The sequence below is a fragment of the Anser brachyrhynchus genome, assembly GCF_964034855.1.
Source record: "Anser brachyrhynchus genome assembly, chromosome: 18".
NCBI lineage: Eukaryota > Metazoa > Chordata > Aves > Anseriformes > Anatidae > Anser > Anser brachyrhynchus.
Window position 1 is genome coordinate 7,961,999 of NC_137711.1, and position 17,781 is coordinate 7,979,779.

The following is a 17,781-nucleotide window of genomic DNA, read 5'->3' on the forward strand; positions in this document are numbered from 1 at the left end:
CTCCCAGCTCACCCTACTCCCTCTCAGCCCATCCTATTCCCATCCAGTCCACCCTACTCCCTCCCAACCCTCCCTATTCCCTCCCAGCTCACCCTATTCCATCCCAGCTCACCCTATTCCATCCCAGCTCTCCCTACTCCCTCCCAGCCCACCCTATTCCCATTCAGCTCACCCTACTCCCATCCAGCCCACGCTACTCCCTCTCAGCCCTCCCTATTCCATCCCAGCTGACCTTATTCCCATCCAGCTCTCCCTATTCCCTCCCACCTCACCCTATTCCCACCCAGCCCACCCTATTCCCTCCCAGCCCTCCCTATTCCCTCCCAGCCCACCCTATTCCCTCCCAGCCCTCCCTATTCCCTCCCAGCCCTCCCTCCTCCCGCACCGCCCGCTGCAGGCCCCGCTCACAGCCCGCCTTCCCCCCGTTAATCGCGGGCCCCAGGACGCGCCTGGCGCCCCCAGGACCACCGAACCACGGCGGGGCGAGAGGAGGGGGCTGGCGGGGCGGGGATCCCCGGGCGCTGCCCGGCGGAGCCCTCCCAGTACCAAACCGGACCGGACCCAGACTAACGCCGAAGCGGGGGCCGCGGGACACCCCCCCCGGCGGCGGGGCCGCTCAATGGAATCCTCCTCAATGAACGTGACGTCACAGCCGCGAGCCCACCCGGGAGCCAATCAGCGAGCGGCCCGCTCCTCCCCGCGGGGAGGGGAGGGGGGAGGAACCCTCGGACCAATAGCGGGGCCGCCCGCGGCCAAAACACAGGGAGCCGGCCAATGGGCGCGCGGGGGGGCGGGGCGAGGCGCCGGGGCGGCTGGAAGATTCGGAGCGCGGGGCCGGCGGGGCGGGCGGCGCGGCCGGGACCAATCAGCGCGGCGGGGGGGGGCGGGGCCCGGCTGCCCCCCTCGGGCCCCGCCCACTCCCCCCCCCCCCCCCCCCGCGGTGTCGGCGCGGCGCGGGGCGCGCTCGGGGCTCCCACGGCGGCGCTCGGCGGGGGCCCCCCCCCCCCCCCCCCCGGCCCGGCCCGGCCCCCCCCCGGCCATGTCGGTGAACATGGAGGAGCTGCGGCACCAGGTGATGATCAACCAGTTCGTGCTGGCGGCCGGCTGCGCCGCCGACCAGGCCAAGCAGCTGCTGCAGGCGGCGCACTGGCAGTTCGAGGTACGAGGCGTGGGGGGGGCGGGGGGGGGGGAACCCGCCCCCCCCCCGGATATCACCCCCGGGAACCCCCCCCCTCCATAGATCCCCTCCATTGACAACCCCCTCCCGTTAACCCCCCTCCCTGTACCCCCCTGTGGACCCCCCCCCCCCTTGTTGACCCGCCCCCCCGTGTATCCCCCCAGTGTGCCCCCCCCCGTGGACCCCCCCCAATGTGCCCTCCCCAGTGTACCCCCCCGATCCCCCCATATACCCCCCCAGTGTACCCCCCGTGAACCCCCCCGTTGATTCCCCCCCGATGCCCCCCCCCCGTTTACCCCGTGTCCCCCTCCCGTGTATCCCCCCCGTGGACCCCCCCCGTGGACCCCCAATGTACCCCCCCGTGAACCCCCCCCGTGATCTCCCCCCACATACCCCCCCAATATGCCTCCCCCCGCGGACCCCTTGTGCCCCCCTCCCGTGTACCCCCCCATGTGCCCCCCCCGTATCCCCCCCCATGTCCCCCCCCCATGTCCCCCCCCCATGTCCCCATCCATGGACCCCCCCCCCGAGTACCCCCCTGTAACCCCCCCCATGGATCCCCCTATATATCCCCCCCATACCCCCCCAAACATGCCCCCCCCATTTCCCCACCACCACCCCCATACACCGGGGGGGGGGGGGGTCACAACACCCCCCCCCCCATACAGCCAGGACAGGGCCCTGCTGGGGGGGGGGCACTGCCTTCCCCCCCCCTCCGTGGGGAGGAAAAACCGGCTGCGAGCCGCCCCGGCTCTATTTATACCGGCCCGTAACCGGATCTGCCGGCCGGGCCGCGGCCCGGGGGGGTTTGGGGGGGGGAAAGGGGTGTAAAAAGGGGTGCAGCCCCCCCTTATGTGGGGGGGGGCGTGGGAGAGGGGGGGCAGCACCCATGGGTGCGGGGGGGGGGATAGGGTGGGGGGCTCTGCATGGCGTGGGGGGGTGGGGGGGGAGATTTGGGGTGGGTGCGGGGGGATTGGGGGGGGATTTTGGGGGGGGGTCCACGGCCCCCCCTTTGTGCACGGAGCTAACGCCGGGCCCCGTGTGTCCCCCCCCCCGCAGACCGCCCTGAGCGCCTTCTTCCAGGAGACCAACATTCCCAACAGCCACCACCACCACCAGATGGTAAGGCCTGGCCCCCCCCCCCAGCCCCGTTACCCCCCCCCCAGCCCCGTTACCCCCCCCGTTACCCCCCCCGTTACCCCCCCAGCCCCCCCCCCCCGCCATATTGCTGCCCGCCCGCAGCCCCAACGTAAACACGAGCTAAGATGTCTGCCAGGAAACGGCAGGGCCGCGCCGGCACCGCGGGGCCGGGGGGGGCCCAGCCTCGCCCTGACCTTGCCCGAGGGCACGGCCCCTCACGGGGGGGGGCGAGGAAGTCCCGCGTCCCCCCCCCCCAGCCGTGCTTTGGGGGGGGGGTGTTTGTGGGGTGCTTTTTTTTTTTTCTTTGCTCCTTTTCCTGTTGAGGACACGAGCCGGCTGCGGGGGAAGGAGCAGGTCTGGGCTAAGCCCGTTCGGTTTTTATTTATTTTTTATTTATTTTTTTTATTATTTTTTAATTCTTTTCCCCTTTTCTGGTGCTGTCGGGGGGCCGGCAGCAAATGGGGGAAGCAGCGGAGCCTGCCGGGCCACCGTCCCCCCCCCCAACCCTTTTATTCCCCCCCCATACAAATTTCCTCCCACATTCAGGCCCGGGGGGGGTCCCCCCAAAACCCCCCTGGGAGCACCCCAGGAGCGGAGCCCGGCCCCCGTGGCTCCTCTCGGGGTGGGGGGGATTTGGGTTTTGTCTCCTTCCTGGGCTGGAGCTTGTGGGGGGGGCGTCCCCCCCCCTCCGCTGCCTTCGGGGTGCAGGGGAGGTTTCCCCCGCGCTCACGCCTGGCTCAAAGGGGCGCTTCGGAGGGCTGGCAGGACGCTCCAAAAACCCCTAAAAAGCCCCAGAAATCAGCTGGGGAGGGGAAGGGAGACGAGCCGGGAGCTGCGGGGCCGCTTCAGGCCTCGAAATGCTCCAAAAAAAAAAAATAATAATAATAATAAAACGCCAGCCCCACGCCCAGCAGGGCGATCCCTCCCCACCGCCGCAGGAAGCTCGACGCAAAGCGAGGAAACGCCTCCGGGGGGGGGGGGGTCCCCGGCCCTGCACGAGGGGAGGGCCCGGGGTGGGGGGGGGGTCAGGGCTGTGTCCCGTCCCCCCCCCAGGATTTCCTGGCCCCCTCCCCAGCCCCGCTGTGTTTTGGGACGACCCAGCACAGGCACGTGGGGCGGCTGCGGCACGGCTCCACGTGGGGACAAGCGGCGTCGCCCCCCCCCCCGCATACACAGCTCGAAACGCCCTGCCTGGACGGGCCGGGGGCCGCGGCGAGGGACACCCCAAAATCCCATCCCAAATCCCATCCCAAATCCCTCCTGGCACCGGCAAGCTCCTGGCCACGGTGTGGCACCGACCCTGTGGCGGCCGGCAGCCAGCGGCTCCCCGAAAAAAAAACCGTCTCGGAGGAGGGAGGCGATGATCACACGGCTGCTTTTAGATTTTTTATTTTTATTTTGACATGAATCCTGCGCATCTCACCCCAAAAAGGCTGAGCTGCGTCCCGCCTCCAGCACCCGACCTCGGGCCGGAGCTGCTGTTTGCGCGCGGCTGTGTTTTGGGGTGTGTTTTTTTTTTTTTTTTTAAAAAAGGAGCCTCTTGAAGTTAACAGAGCGATTTTTTGGATCGAGCATCTTTTCGGATACTGCCAAATATAGGCTTTTTTTAAAAAATAAGAGGGAAAAAAAAGCTGGCTTACCGTCGCTTCGAGGTGAGCTCTGGGATGAGTCCCTGCCTGCGCAGGGGGAGCTGCTCGGGGACGGGAGCGCGTCCCGGCGCTTATCTCGCCCCTCGGTTGGCTCCGAGTGGGCTGGGGCTGGAAAACAAAACAAAACAAAAATCCCGCATGCTGCCGTCTGCCTGGCGCAAAGGTCCAGCTGGCCCTGCTGGCGTTTTGGGGTGCAGCTCCGTGACCCCAAAAAGGGGCGAAGGCGAGCGCACCGGGGAGGCACGGGACGAGGAGCCGCCCCCCACGGGGCACCACGGAGCCACCCGCGGGTCTTTCGGCCCCGCAGCACGTCCAGGGCAGGCGGAGGGACGTGGAGCAGCGCTTTTGGCTCACGGGGGTCTTCCCCACCCCAAAATGCTGAAAAAGCTGCAGCACGGACCCCACCACCGCCGTCCCGTCACGCAGACCCGCCCGGCACCGAGCGCCGCGTCGCCCCCCGGGGCAGGGACTCGGGGTGGGTTCAGCCCGGCGGGGCGAAGCCCTACACGCACGCTCCCCGTCCGCGCGTGGCCACGCAGAAGTTTTGGCTCAAAGCGTCCGGAAGGGAAGAGAACGCGCCCCAAAACCGTTCCTCTCGGACACCCTGGTGGATCAGCTCCGGCATCAATTCCCAGCCCACGGCACGGAAAGGAGAAAGGGGAGGGGGCTCCAGGACGGGCACCCCGACAAAAGCTCCTTTTGGCACACCCCTCTTCGTGTGTTAATTGTGCCCCCACCTGGGGCTCGCCCTCGTGGCTGCAGAAGACTCGGGGCTTCGGGACGAGCAGGAGAAAACCTCTGGGGGCTGTCCCCGTCCCACCGGGACCCCTGCCCCCCGCTCGTCCCATCCCATCCAGCCCCCAGCCCCGTCCCAGGGGCAGAAACCCGACGGGCAGGTGGGGCAGCAGCGGCTTTGGTCACCGGTTTTGCCGAGTGACGTGGGGGGAAGACGTCCAGAAGGATTTAATTAATAATGCAGCTCGGCCTGGGTGCCACCGGGATGGCGCCGGCACCGAGGGGTGCCGCACGCTGCCCTCATCCCGCTCCTCCCTCGTTGCCCGCTGAGGGTTTGGGGCAGGAGGGGGGCACCGAGGCAGAGCCCCCCCCGGCCCCGTGCTGGTGTCCCGGTGTCGGGAGCAGCCCCGGGAGCAGGAAACCCCAGGTCCCGTGCAAACGGCACGAGCGGAACGAAATCCCCGGGGATTTCAGGAGGAAAGCCCGCGGATGGGCTGGGAACCCTCGGGGGGTGCAGCGCTCACCCCGCGCCCAGGGGGGGGCCTCATCCCGACCCCACCAGCACAGCGCTGGGGACCCCGATGGCGACCAGACCCCGGCTCTGCGCGTCCCCTGGGGGCCGGATCCCAGGGGGGGTCCCCGTTAAGCAGTTCGGCAGACAGCGGTGGGACCCCAAAGCCAGGACCCGAAGCCACTTGTGGGGACCCGAAACACCCCGTGGGGACCCGAAACGCCCCGTGGGGACCCTGGACGTCCCATTGGGGACCCTAAACATCCCGGTGGGGACCCCAGGTGCCCCACGGGGATGCTAAACGTTCCGCGGGGACACCAAACGTCCCACGGGGACCCTAAACGCCCCGTTGGGGACCCTGGATGTCCCGTCGGGATGCTAAATGTCCCGTCGGGGACCCTAAACGCCCCTTAATCTCCTTCTCCCCGCAGATGTGCACCCCGAGCAACACGCCGGCCACTCCGCCCAACTTCCCGGACGCCCTGGCCATGTTCTCCAAGCTGCGGACGTCGGAAAACCTGCAGAGCAGCAACAGCCCCATCCCCTCCATGGCCTGCTCCCCCCCGGGCAGCTTCAGCCCCTTCTGGGCCTCGTCGCCCCCCAGCCAGCAGCCCGCCTGGCTGCCCCCCTCGTCGCCCACCGCCCACGGGCTCCACCACCACCACCACCACCTGCACCCCCCGCAGCCCGCCTGGCCCCCCGCCCCGCCGCCCGCCGCCCCCCCGCACAAAGCCGTGGCCACCATGGACGGGCAGAGATAAGGCTGGGGCTGCTGGGGGGGGGGTGGGAGGGGGGGTGTTTTTTTGGGGAGGGGGAGGGCGGGCAGACCCGGGCCAGGGCGTTCGGAGCGGGGGCTTCCTGAGAAACGCACTGGAATCCTTTTCTAGGTTTTATTAAATTTTTTTTTTGGGGGGGGGGTGGGGGGACGCTGCCGGGAAGGCCGCCAAGAGGCCCCGAGAGCCTCTTTCACGAGTCGCCAGCTGGTTTTTTTTCTCCCCCCTCCCCTATATTTTTTTTTTAAATATATAACTATAATATATAAATATATCTAATGTATATAAATCCAGAAAGAACGAGCAAGCAGGCACGGAGGGCATTGCCCCCCCCCCCCGGCAACACAGGAAAGGTAGGGGGGAGGAAATCCACATAAAAAGGGATGGAGAGGTGGGGGATGGACCCCCCCGTGCCCCCCCCCGGCCCCGAGGAAGCTCTGGGTGCTCGTTGCTGCGCTGAAAGCTCTGGCTTCCGAAATTCAGCCTGGCTTCTTGCACAGACACCCCCCCCCAACCCCACGTACCCCGGCCCCCCCTCGGGGAAGGGGGGGGCTGTGATTTAACAAAGTGATGCCCCCCCCCCAGGTCCCTGTGACCGCCGCTCACGGGCCCTTCTCGGGGTGGGGGGGGGAGCTGTGGAGGGGTGGTGGGTTTTTTTTTTTTTTTAGTTTTCAAATCAAATCTTGCTTAAAAAAAAAAAAAGACAAAAAGAAAAAAAAAAGGAAAACAGGTTGAAGGTTTTTTATTAATTTAAAAATAATAAAAAAAAAAATCACTTTTTTAACACCAGCTGTCCCTGACTTTTCTCTGCGCTAGGAACCGAGGGTGACACCTGGGGACTCGGGGACACCCGTGGGACCTGATCCCTGAGAGATCTCCTGGGGATCTCCCGGCCCCGCCGGGGCAGCACGGTGCCACCAGGCACACCGGGACCGATGCCGTCGGGAGCCAGCGCGCGTCCCTGTGAGCGCTGTCCCCAAAAACTGGGGCTCGGAGCTGGCACCGCTTGTTTTTTCTGCTGTTCCCAGCGGTTTTAGGCAAATCCCACGCCCAGGATGGGGTTTCCCAAGCATCCCCCTCCTGCACCCAGCCAGACCCCTGCCCGCACCCCAAGGTCTCTTTGCGGACCCCGTGGGGACAGCCCGGTGTCCCCCCCCAGCACCGAAGGGCCCCGACACCGGGTGGCACGGTGACACGGGCAGCGCCAGGCTGGGGTGACAGCCCCAGCCCCCTACAGCCCCCGTCCCAAACCTGGTGAGCATTTGGGGTACCGTAATTAAATCCCACTGCAGGTAAAACACAGCACCCATGGGCACGCCGCAGCCCTCAGCAAACAAGTGGGGGACACCCCCCCCCAAAAAAAACAGGTCCAGGGACACCAGCAAGGGCTGGGGCACGCAGCCCTGATCCTATAGGGGCACACCAGCTGGGGATGGGCCCCCCCAAAGGCAAGAAAGGAAAAAAAAAGCCCCCATCGGGGCCACTCACCCGCTCCAGAGCTGGCAGCACCCATGGCTAAAGGGGGGGGCCCACCCTTGGGTGCTGGGGTTTATGGGGGAACTGGGAGGCGCAGCTGGGTCCCATTGTGTGTGTGGGGGGCTCAGCCCGCTGCAGCTGGGGGGGACGAGTCTGGAGCCCTGCAGGGCCCGTCCCAGCTGGGCCTTATCCCACAAACGGGATTAGGCTCGGGGCTGCCCTTCGCTCGCTGCTTTTCTCCGGGTTTTCCCCGGTTTTGCCCCAGAGGTGGCACGGGGGGGGGACCCCAGACCTGTGGGGCCTGGCCCCTCTCTGCCCGCAGCCTTCGGGGATTTTGGTGCCGTTCCCATAACCTGCGACGGCAGCAAGGGATGGGGCTGGTGCCACCCCGAGCACAAAGACGCAGCCGATGGAGGGGCGGTGATGGGGGCACGTGTAGGGGGTGCTGGGGCTGCCAGGAGGGTTGTGGGTTGGGGTGTAGGGGTGTAAGGAGGTGTGGACGCAGGGAAATACGGATGTAGGGGCGTGCGGAGGAAAGGACGTATGGACACGGGATGTAAGGAGGGAGGGATGTAGGGGTATAAGGAACTATGGGCGTAAGGATGTGGGGATGTATGGATATAAGGATGTAAGGAGGTGTGGATGTAGGGATGGATGGAGGTAAGGATGTAAGGACATAAGGACGTAGGGCTGTAAGGGTGTAGGGATGAAAGGAAGGATAGATGAAAGGATGTGGGGACGTAAGGAGGTAGGGGTGTGGGAAAGCATGGATGTAGGGACGTAAGGAGGCATGGTTTGTAGGGATGTAGGGATATAAGGATGTAAGGATGTAGGGAGGCATGGATGTAGGGATGTAGGGATGTAAGGATGTAAGGACGTATGGATGTAAGGAGCTGTGGATCCAGGGACGTAAGGACGGAGGCAGCCCTGCAGCAGGGAACGAGACCCCCCCAGGAGCCCAGAGGACGGATGCTGACGGCCAAACCAACCCCGGCCACGCAGCCGCTGCCCATCCACCGCCCTTTATTGCTCCTGGCCGGCCCCCCCGTGTGGTGCCCGGGGGGGGCTCCCAGCCGGGCCCCCCCGGCCCCTCTCCGCTGCCGGGGTCTCTCTCCCGTCCTGCGGCGCCCACGGGGGCGAGGGGAGCCCCGGTCCCTGGGGGACGCGGCCGTGGGGCGACGCTGGACGGAGCTCCTGGAGCCTGGGGGTGCCTGGGGGGGAGGCGCAGGGGTTAATTCCCCCCGGGGTGGGGGGCACGGGGGGGCTCTGGCTTTGGGGATCGGGGCCGGGCACTGCCGGAGGTGCTCGGGGATGGGGTGCAGGAGCCCGGCCTCACCCTCCCCCCCTCCAGCCCCCAATCCCCGTCCCACCCTGCCCAGGCTGGGGGCGCAGACCTCCCCCCTGCCCCGACCCCCCGGGGGACGTCTCGGTGCCCTCCCCACCCCAAAGCCCCCCGGGGGGGGCCGTACCCGGGCGGCTGAGCAAGGACATGGCGCTGTGGGGCCGCGAGGGCAGGAGGTCCTGGGTGCCACGCTGCCCTGGGGACAGCTGGGGCTTGTCCCCCCGCGAGCCTGGAGGAGAGACGGGAGGGGATGCGGGTTGGGGTCCCCCATCCACGGCCTACACGTGGGGAGGGGGCCGCCCACACCCCGACCCCCCCGGCCCCGCCGTACCGTCCTTCCCCACGAGGGCAGGCAGCCGTGCGTCCCGCCGGCCCTTGTAGATGTGCCCGTCCTGGCCCAGCAGCTCCACCTCGTCCTGCTGGGGAAGGAACCGGGGAGCGGTGCCAGCACCGACCCCGTAGCCCAGCCTGGGACCCCCCCAACCCCACGGGGAGCCCGCTCCCAGCACCCCAAAGCCAGCCCAACACCCACCACCACCCCTGGGGAAACCGAGGCACGCCGCCCAGCATCCCTTCCCCGAGCTGCCCAGCCCCGGGCCGGATCCTTACCTTCACGGGGAGCCCGGCGTGGGGCTGGAGGTGCCCGGGGGCGCAGGGCGGGAGGTGCTGGAGGCGGGGGCAGCGCTGCAGCGGGGGGGTGCGGGTGTGCTGCCCCCCGCAGCGCCGCGGCACCCGCAGGTACCCGCACCCGGTCCCGCACTCCCTGCGGGGTGGGTGCAGGTGGGTGCTCAGAGGGGGGGGTCCGTCCCTCTCCGGCCACCCCAGCGGCTGCTGGGGAAGGGGACGGGGCACGGCTGGCAGCCGGGGACGTGTCCCTCGTCCCCGATGTCCCCAAGTCCCCCCATACCCGCGGCTGTGCTGCCGTAGGTGCTCCGGCTCGAAGACGGCGTGGGGACGCGTGGAGAGGCGCGAGGGCAGCGGCGGCATGGGCGGGATGGTCACGATGTGCCTGGGGAGGGCAGGGAGGTGTGGGGGGGACACGGAGGGGGGCAATAAGACCCCCTGCCCCGAGACATGCACCCCGTGTCCCCAGGGCGCTCACCGGTGGCCCCGGGGGATCCCCTGCTGCCAGCTCCGAGCTGGGCAGGGCTGCGGGGGGACTGGTGGGACTGGGACCTCAACAAGCAGCACCCACCGAGACCCACGGCACCCACCGAAACCTACAGCACCCACCGAAGCCCTCAGCACCCACCGAAGCCCAGGGCACCCAGGAAGCAGCCGAGCCCCCGGGGGTACTCACGGGCCAGGCACCGCCATGCGCAGGGGCCGGTCGCAGGACACGCAGTGGAAATGGGCCAGGAGCTGCCTGCGGAGGGAAGGGCTCGGTGGGAGCGGGTGGCACCAGGTGGGGAACGGGGCAGGGGGGCGTTCCCCTTGGGGTCCCGCTGGGGACAGGCTCCGGGGAACCCGCAGGAAGCGTCCCCGCTGTGGGAACGGCTCCTGAAGGCACCCAGCCCCTTGGGAACTGGGGGGTGCTGGGGGCGGCACGGACAAAACGTGGGATTTGCTGCGGCCGGGAACTGGGACGGGGGATCCTCAGCTGGTGTGAGCACGGCTCCAGCACGGGACTCGCACCCTGGGGGGAATTCCTTTCCCCTCCCCCTCGCAGCACCTCACGTTTGAGGCTGGAGCATCCCGTCCCCTGCCTTCGGCATCCCAGCACCGTTGCTGGGGGCAAGGAAGCCGCTGGGTGCTCAGCACCATCCTCCTGCGGCACCCTCAGCCTGGCTCCCATCCTGCACCTAATGCACCTGCTAAGGGGGCTGGGGGCTAGCGGGGACAGGCCCGTGGGTGCAGGGTGGCGTTTGCTGCCCCCGCTTTCCCCACGGCCACCTCCCCCGCTCCTAGGGGCGCGCGACAACTTCTGCCCCCAGTGAAACCAGTGGAGGGGTGCTGGGCTGGCTGGCGGCGAGCAGGACCCCCCAGTTCCCAGTTCGGGGGGGAGGACGCGGCCTCTGCCACGGTTCTGGCTGCTGCCGGCCCCACGCCGCCCGCCCGGGGCTAAATCCCTGCCCCGACCCCCTCGGGGCACGCTCGGGCCCTGCGTGGGCATGGCGGGAGGGCTGGGGCAGCCGGATCCTGCCTGCTCTCACCCAACCCCCCGCCCCGGGGGGCTCAGCAGGCTCGGCCGGTTCACAGCACCCCCTGCCCCACGGCACCACCAGGGCAAAAACGGGCAGAAAAAGCCCCAAATCTCCAATCCCCCCTTTCCCAACCCGACTGCACCGCGCAGCCCCCGTCCGGCTGCAGCCCCCAGGCTCCCTCCCTCGAGGGCGCTTTGCCACGGCTTCCCTCCCAATTTTTTCGGGCTGGGATTTTTCACAACGGCCCCACAGGTGTTCCCCATGGCGGGCAGAGACGCTCGCCCACGCCTGCCACCCAAGCCGGCCCACACACCCGTTTCGTCACTTCGTTAGCACTAATTACAGCCCTGCGCACGGCCTGGGGGGGGCACGTCGGGGCCAAGCTGCGTGCCTCGGGGCATCACATCCCTGCCGGGGGGGGCTAGCTGCCTCCCCACACCCTCACCCCAAAAAAAACCCTTCGTGCCCACGCTGCAGCTTTGGTTGGGGAGCACTTCGTCCCCCAGGGGCACCCCGCGGTGCTGTAGGGTAGCAGGGAGCTGATTTAACGCCCTTGCTGCCACCGGCACCTGTTGGGCACCGCTGGTCGGGGAGGAGAAGGATGCTCTTATTTTAGGATCCTTATTCCATGGGAAAGGGGCGCTGGGTGGAACAAACCCCCGGGACACGGTCCTGGGCACGGGGGAAGGACGGGCGAGCACAGCTGAGCTTGCTTTGGTTTGGTGAGTTGCGGGCTGGGGAGCAGGGATCGCGCTGCAGCGTGGCCACCGCAGGGCTGAGGGAGCTGGAGGGACCGGGGCAGTGTCCCCAGCTGTCCCCAGCTGTCCCCAGCTGTCCCCAGGGCACTCACTTCCTAATCCCAGCCGCATCGTCGGCCTCTGCCTGCGGCGCCCGCTCCTCGAGCTGCCTCAGGATGCTCCTGCAGCGCTCCTCCAGCTGCTGCCGCAGCGGCGCCAGCTCCAGGCGGTCCAGCTGCGGGTGGCACAGAGCCTCAGCGAGTTGCCACCGGTGGCACAGCGCCGGGGCCACCGGGGCCACCGAGGGATGGGGAAAGCCCGGAGGGGCCGCCCAGCTCAGCTGGGTGCTCTCGGCGTGGAGCGGGGGGTGGGAAGCCCCGGGGGTGCCCGCTTTGCGCGGCGGGGACGAGCCAGGCTGTACCTTGGAGCCCAGCTCCTCGACGAGCTTCTGCTGGACGCGGTGCCAGCCCTGCTCCTGCCCCGTCACCTTGCTCAGCGTGTCCTCGATCGTTTTGTTCAGCTGCTCCACGGCCGCGTCAAACTGGGCGCAGCTCACCTTGCCGGCCAGGGCGGCTCTGTCTGCCTTCTGGGAACGGGGACGGGGAGCGGGGACGGGGAGAGGTGGCACCGGGGGACCCCAACCCGGCCCCCTCCTCACAGGGCTGGCCCTGCAAAACGCCGGGACCCTCCGACACCTTACCACTTCGATTTCCAGCACCAGCTCCTCCTTGTCCGCCTTCTCCTTCTGCAGCCTCTCCAGGGACTGGAACAGAGCCTTGGAAACCAGAAGGCGCCCGGTGAGCGGCGCCAGGACCTTGGCAGGCAGCGGGACCTCGCCGTCCCCAGCCTGGGGATCCTACAGCCACCCACCTCAATGTCCTTCTGCTTCTGGTGATGGTCATCCACCAGGTTCCCCGTGACGGAGCCGAGCTTCTCGCAGTCCCCCTGCACTTGCAGGATGGAGGCCTGGATGCTCTTCAGCAGCTCCTCGTCCTCCTGAGAGGAGGAAGGCGACGGCACGGCGCTGAGCAGGGATCCGACCCGGGTTCGGGGATCAGCCCCAGCCCGCAACATTTACATCATTTCTTGACCCCCCGACGCCGACATCTCCGTACCCATCTCCTCCCGGGGAGCTGCCGGGCCGCCTTGCCCGTGGCCTGCCGCGCCAGGACGGAGTCCACCAGCTCCTGGAGCTGCTCGTAGCGCCGCAGCAGCTGCCCGAGCTGCGCCCCGACGTCGGCGCTGCAGACGGGGCACTCGGCCGGCACCGGCTCCGTGCCAGCAGGGCTGCTGGCGGGGGACGTGTCCGGCCCCGCGCCGCCCAGCAGCGACCTCAGCTCGTCCAGCTGGAAACGGGCAGAGGGAATCGGCTCTCAGCTGGGGCCCCAAAGCCCCCCGGGAGGTGCGGTGGCCCCAGCTGGCCGGGGGGCAGCCGAGGGGACGTGGCACCGAGAGGTCCCCCCCGGCTCCCCACCTGCTCCTGCAGGTGCCCGGCCGCGGTGGCCACCAGCTGCTCCAGCGTGGCCTTGGCCGCATCCTGCTGCTCCCTCAGCTCCCTCAGCTCCGTCCTCAGCTCCTGCAGCAGGGCCCTGGGCAGCGAGAGGGGGCGCGGGCAGGCTCGGCCGCTAAGAGGGGGGGGTCCCTCACCCCCAAACCAAGCGGCTCCCAGCCCCCCGGGGTGGCAGCCCCTCTCCCATGCCCTTACCCCAGGCTGCCGCCGGATTTCCCCGCGGCTCCAGCCAGCCCCAGCTCTCCGAGGGCGTCCTGCAGCTGCTTGATCTGGGGTGGAGGTGGCACATCAGGGCACGGCCCCCGCGCGGGGGACCTTCGGTGTCCCCTGCGTGCCCAGCCCTGCCGCCCGCTCACCTTCTCCCCCTGGCCGTGCAGGTCGCCGGCCAGGCCCTGCAGGGAGGACGCGCGGCCCCGGAGGTCGGCCAGCAGGGTGGTGACGCTCTCCTGGCCTGCAGGGACACGGCCCGCAGGGGACACCCGCCGTCAGGGGCTGGGCTCCGGGCAGGATTAAACCCCAGCCCCGGGTGCTCCCACGCCACCCGCTCCCCCACCGCCTCCCCCGTTCATCCCAGTGGTCCCAGCAAACCCAGAGCCCGCCCCGAGCCGTCAGGCTCCCAACCCCGCAGCACCCCAGGGTGCTCCCCACCACATTTAGAGCCCGTGGCCCCCCTCCGGGCACCCACCTCCCTCCGGGAAGAGCAGACGCAGCTCCTCCAGCTCGGCGCGGTCCGACTTGGTGGCCTCCAGCCGGGCCACCTGCCCCTGCAGGGTGGCACAGAGGCGGCCGAGCTCGGCAACCCGCTGCAGGGCCCCCGCCAGCCCCGCGGCGCTGGAGCCCGGCACGGGGCACGTGGAGCCGGCGGCGGTGTCGGGGGACATTTGGGGTCCCTGGGCGGTGGGCGAGAGGGGCTGGGCAGCCGGGGGGAGCTGTGCTTCGGGGCGTGCGGCACCCGCCTGTGTCCCCCGAGCACCCGGGGTGGCTTCAGTGCCAGGGAGGCTCGGTGCTGTGCTGGGGGGGCTCGGATGGACCCCTCCTCCTCCTCCTCCTCCTCCTTGGGACCAGGGAGGTGCTGGCTGTGTCCCCGTGGTGGTGGTTGGGGCGCTGGGGGACCCAGTCTGCATCCCCGTGGTGGTGGTCGGGGGGCTGGGGGACCCCGGCTGTGTCCCCAGGGTGGTGGCTGGGGCTCCAGGGGACCCTGGCTGTGTCCCTGGGGTGGTGCCGTGGGTGCCAGGGGACTCCAGGCCGGTGACGTGGGTGCCAGGGGACCCAGGCTGTGCCCCCAGGGTGGTGATTTGGGTGCCAGGGGACCCAGGCTGTGCCCCCAGGGTGGTGATTTGGGTGCCAGGGGACCCAGGCTGTGCCCCCAGGGTGGTGATTTGGGTGCCAGGGGACCCAGGCTGTGCTCCCAGGGTGGTGATTTGGGTGCCAGGGGACCCAGGCTGTGCCCCCAGGGTGGTGATTTGGGTGCCAGGGGACGCAGGCTGTGCTCCCGGGGTGGAGGTCTGGGTGCCGGGGGACCCTGGCTGTGTCCCCAGCACGGCAGCCTGAGTGCCAGGGACCCCCGGCTGCATCCCCGGGGCGGTGGCACCGGCACCAGCTGTCCCCGTGCGATCGGGGGCAGCGCCTGCCCGCCTCTCGGGGGTCACTGGTGCTCTCCGCGTCCCTGCTCGCGCCCCCGGGGAGCGGGGCCGTGTCCCCGGTGTCCCCTTGCCGGTCCTGGGCGCAGGCTGCGTCCCCCGCGGGGTCCCCCCACGCTCGGTGCCCTCCTCGCCCGACTCGGGGGACCCGGAGGACTCGGAGGCTGCAGACTGGCTCCCGGCAGCCTCCTGGGGAGCAGAAAGTGATAGAAACAAATTTATGGGGCCGTGCAACGGGAACCGGGGAAACCATTGAGCTCACGTGGTGCAAAACACCCGGCTCTGTCCCCTGGAGCACCCCTGCTCCCACGGGACCGCGGACGTACCCCGTCGCTCTCCGGGCTCCCCCCGCCGCGGGGTCCCCGCTGCTCGCCCGCCTGCAGGGAGAGAGGGGGGGGGCGGTCAGGGCTGGGGGGCACGGGGCAGGGATTTAATGGGGACACCCGCAAATTGACTTCTTCATCCCCCCTCCTTGCCACCACCCCTGTTTCCTTTTATTTTTACGTCTAATTAAAAAAAAAAACAAACCACGCGTGAGCATCACTTTGGCCAACGCAAGCACCGGCAAGCGGTGCCCGTGGTGCTGAGCTCGGGGTGCGGGTACAGCACCTGGGGCACGGGGGCCCTGTGCCCGTCCCGGGGGCAGCTCACCAGGCCCAGCAGCTCCTTGATCCCGCGGATGTCCTCGGCCATGCGGGACTGCGCCGCCTTCACCCCGCTGATGGCCTCGAGGAGGTCCCGGGGGACGGACGGGGCCTGGAAGGGACGCGGGGGGAGACCCCGTGAGGGCGGCACGGCCCCCGGGGAAGGGGCTGCGTGCTGGGGGTGGGGGGGGGCACCCAGGGGAACCCCAAAAAAAGCCCCCAAAACCAAACCCACGGACAAAACACCCCACAAAGCATCACCTCGGTGGCGTCGCCGTCCCGCGCTTCGCTCCTCTCCTGCCCCACGTCGGGGGCTGCGGAGCCCCCCGGGGGTCCCGGGGCCGGCTGGGGGGGCTGCCCCCGGGGGGGGGTTGGTGCGGGGAGGCGGTGCAGGCCCAGGTGCTGCAGCAGGGCCCGCAGCAGGCTGTGCAGCGCCGTGAAGTTGACGGCCCCCAGCTCGGGCGTGCCGATGGCCGCGTCCAGCAGCTCGGCCAGGCTGAGCGGGGGCATCGCCGCCATGGCCTGCGGGGGGGGGGGGGGGAGACATGGAGGGTTGGGGGGGGCCGCTGCCTTCCTCATCATCATCGCCGCAGAGGGTGGGGGTGCAGGGGTCCCCCAAATCCCTGTACCTCCCCCAAATCCCTATACTCCTCCCCAAACCCCCGTACCCCCCATCCCCATACCCCACCCCCAAAATCCCTGTGCACCCCGAAACTTCCATTCCCCCCTAAACCCCTGTACCCCCATCCCCTCCCCCCAAAATCCCAGTGATCCTCCCAAAACCCCTTACCCCATACCCTCCCCACCCCATACACCACCCCCCAAATCCCCATGCCCCCCCCAGCCCCCAAAATCCCCATAACCTCCCCCAAATCCCCTTCCCTATCGCTGCCCCCATCCCATACCCTGCCCCCAAATCCCCATACCCCCCCAAATCCCCGTAACCCCTATCCCCATCCCCCGTCCCCAAAATCCCCATACCCCCCATATCCCTACACACCCTAAAATCCCCATTACCCCCCAAATCCCCACTACACACCCCAAAAACCCCCGTACCCCCCCCTAAATCCCCGTAACCCCCCCAAGTCCCCATGGCCCCCCAGATGCCCGCACCCCCCCCCAAATCCCTGTAAACCCCAACTCCCCGTACCCCCCCAAATCCCCATACCTCCCCCAAACCCCCACGCCCCCCACACCCCCCAAAATCCCCATTCCCCCCCCAAATCCCCTTAGCCCCCCCCAACCCCCCCGCCCCGCACCCCCAGCCGCCTCCGGCCGCGCTCCGCCCGGCTCCCTTGAGCCCGCCCCTTCCCCCACCTCATTGGCCGCCGCCCGCCGCTCCCCGCCGCCCATTGGCCGCGGCGGCTGTCCGCGTGGGCCTGTGTTTACTGGGGGCGCGGCGCGGCCTTCCCCGTCGCTAGGCAACGGCCCGGCCCCTCCCTCCCCGTCTGGCCACGCCCCTCGCGGCCTGACCCCGCCCCCCGCCGCCTGGCCACGCCCCCCGCCCCCCCACTCGCCCCCCCCGCCCCCCCACTCGCCCTTCCCCCCCCCAGCTGAACCCCCCCAAGGGCACGGAGCTGGGGGGGGCCTGGAGGGGGGGGCAGCTGCTCCTAAGGGCTTCGTACAGCTGGGCCCGTGCTGTGGGGCCCTGCCTCCTCCTGCCTGGACCCCAAACACCCCCAAAACCGCCCCAAAACACCCCCAAAACACGACCCCGGGGAGGATTTTGAACCTGAGCAATGCCCCCGCCACGTACCTACAAAAACACTGACTTCGTTTCCCTTACACTCCTCAGCCCAACCGTGGGCCCAACACCTCCCTTGTCCACCGAGGCACCAAACCCTTCCCAAGAAAGCCCGAGCACGGACGAGGAAGACGCAGACCAAACTGATTTCTCTTCCAGAAGACGCCCAACCTCCCTTTTCAGGCATTACAAACGAAGTATAGAGATCTGCGCCTTTATTTTTTTTTTTAAGCTGTGAGGGGTGAATTCAAAGTGGGGTTACAGAGGTGGGAGCTATGCACCGAGACGAGCTCAGCCCCTAGTGAAGGGTCCTAAGGGGCAGAGGGGTCCTAAGGGGCCCTCCACTGAGGGGCAGAGCTGCTGGTTCAGGAGCCCCGAGGCTCTGTGCAGGGACCGCTCAGGCTTTCTAGAAAGCACACAGGACCAGCAGAAGAAGCTGAAAAGCCCTGGAAAAGGCGGAGGGACAAATTTGCTCCATGAGGAGCTCATCAGCGCGCTGCTCCAGCACTGGCAGCCCCGTGCACCCCCGGTGGGATGAGGGCAGGACGCCCGAGGAGCC

At 68.6% G+C, this 17,781-nt stretch overlaps 2 protein-coding genes across 5 annotated transcripts; one reads left to right on the forward strand and one right to left on the reverse strand.

Annotated features, from left to right (window-relative positions):
* Positions 1-951: 951 nt before the first annotated feature.
* On the forward strand, positions 952-6,774 carry UBALD2 (UBA like domain containing 2). The gene is made up of 3 exons (XM_080560276.1): positions 952-1,159; positions 2,237-2,299; positions 5,644-6,774. Exons 1-3 carry the CDS (start codon positions 1,040-1,042, stop codon positions 5,971-5,973), a joined length of 513 nt encoding a protein of 170 aa, XP_080416402.1. The 5' UTR covers positions 952-1,039; the 3' UTR covers positions 5,974-6,774.
* A 126-nt stretch (positions 6,775-6,900) lies between these two features.
* QRICH2 (glutamine rich 2) lies at positions 6,901-16,888 on the reverse strand. 4 transcript variants are annotated; one of them, XM_080560271.1, is made up of 18 exons: positions 16,738-16,886; positions 15,740-16,000; positions 15,486-15,590; positions 15,161-15,211; positions 13,880-15,023; positions 13,551-13,645; positions 13,390-13,463; positions 13,159-13,273; positions 12,800-13,030; positions 12,555-12,680; positions 12,385-12,459; positions 12,106-12,270; positions 11,798-11,919; positions 10,104-10,169; positions 9,413-9,812; positions 9,135-9,222; positions 8,931-9,032; positions 6,901-8,672 (listed from the first exon to the last, which is right to left on the reverse strand). In XM_080560271.1, exons 1-18 carry the CDS (start codon positions 16,798-16,800, stop codon positions 8,485-8,487), a joined length of 3,471 nt encoding a protein of 1,156 aa, XP_080416397.1. In that variant the 5' UTR covers positions 16,801-16,886; the 3' UTR covers positions 6,901-8,484. The 4 variants fall into 4 exon arrangements, with proteins under 4 accessions (XP_080416397.1, XP_080416398.1, XP_080416396.1 ...); XM_080560272.1 differs by lacking the exon at positions 13,551-13,645 and having other exon boundaries at positions 9,413-9,566; positions 9,711-9,812; positions 13,159-13,463; positions 16,738-16,887; XM_080560270.1 differs by lacking the exon at positions 13,551-13,645 and having other exon boundaries at positions 9,135-9,219; positions 13,159-13,463; positions 16,738-16,888.
* Between the last annotated feature and the right edge of the window lie 893 nt (positions 16,889-17,781).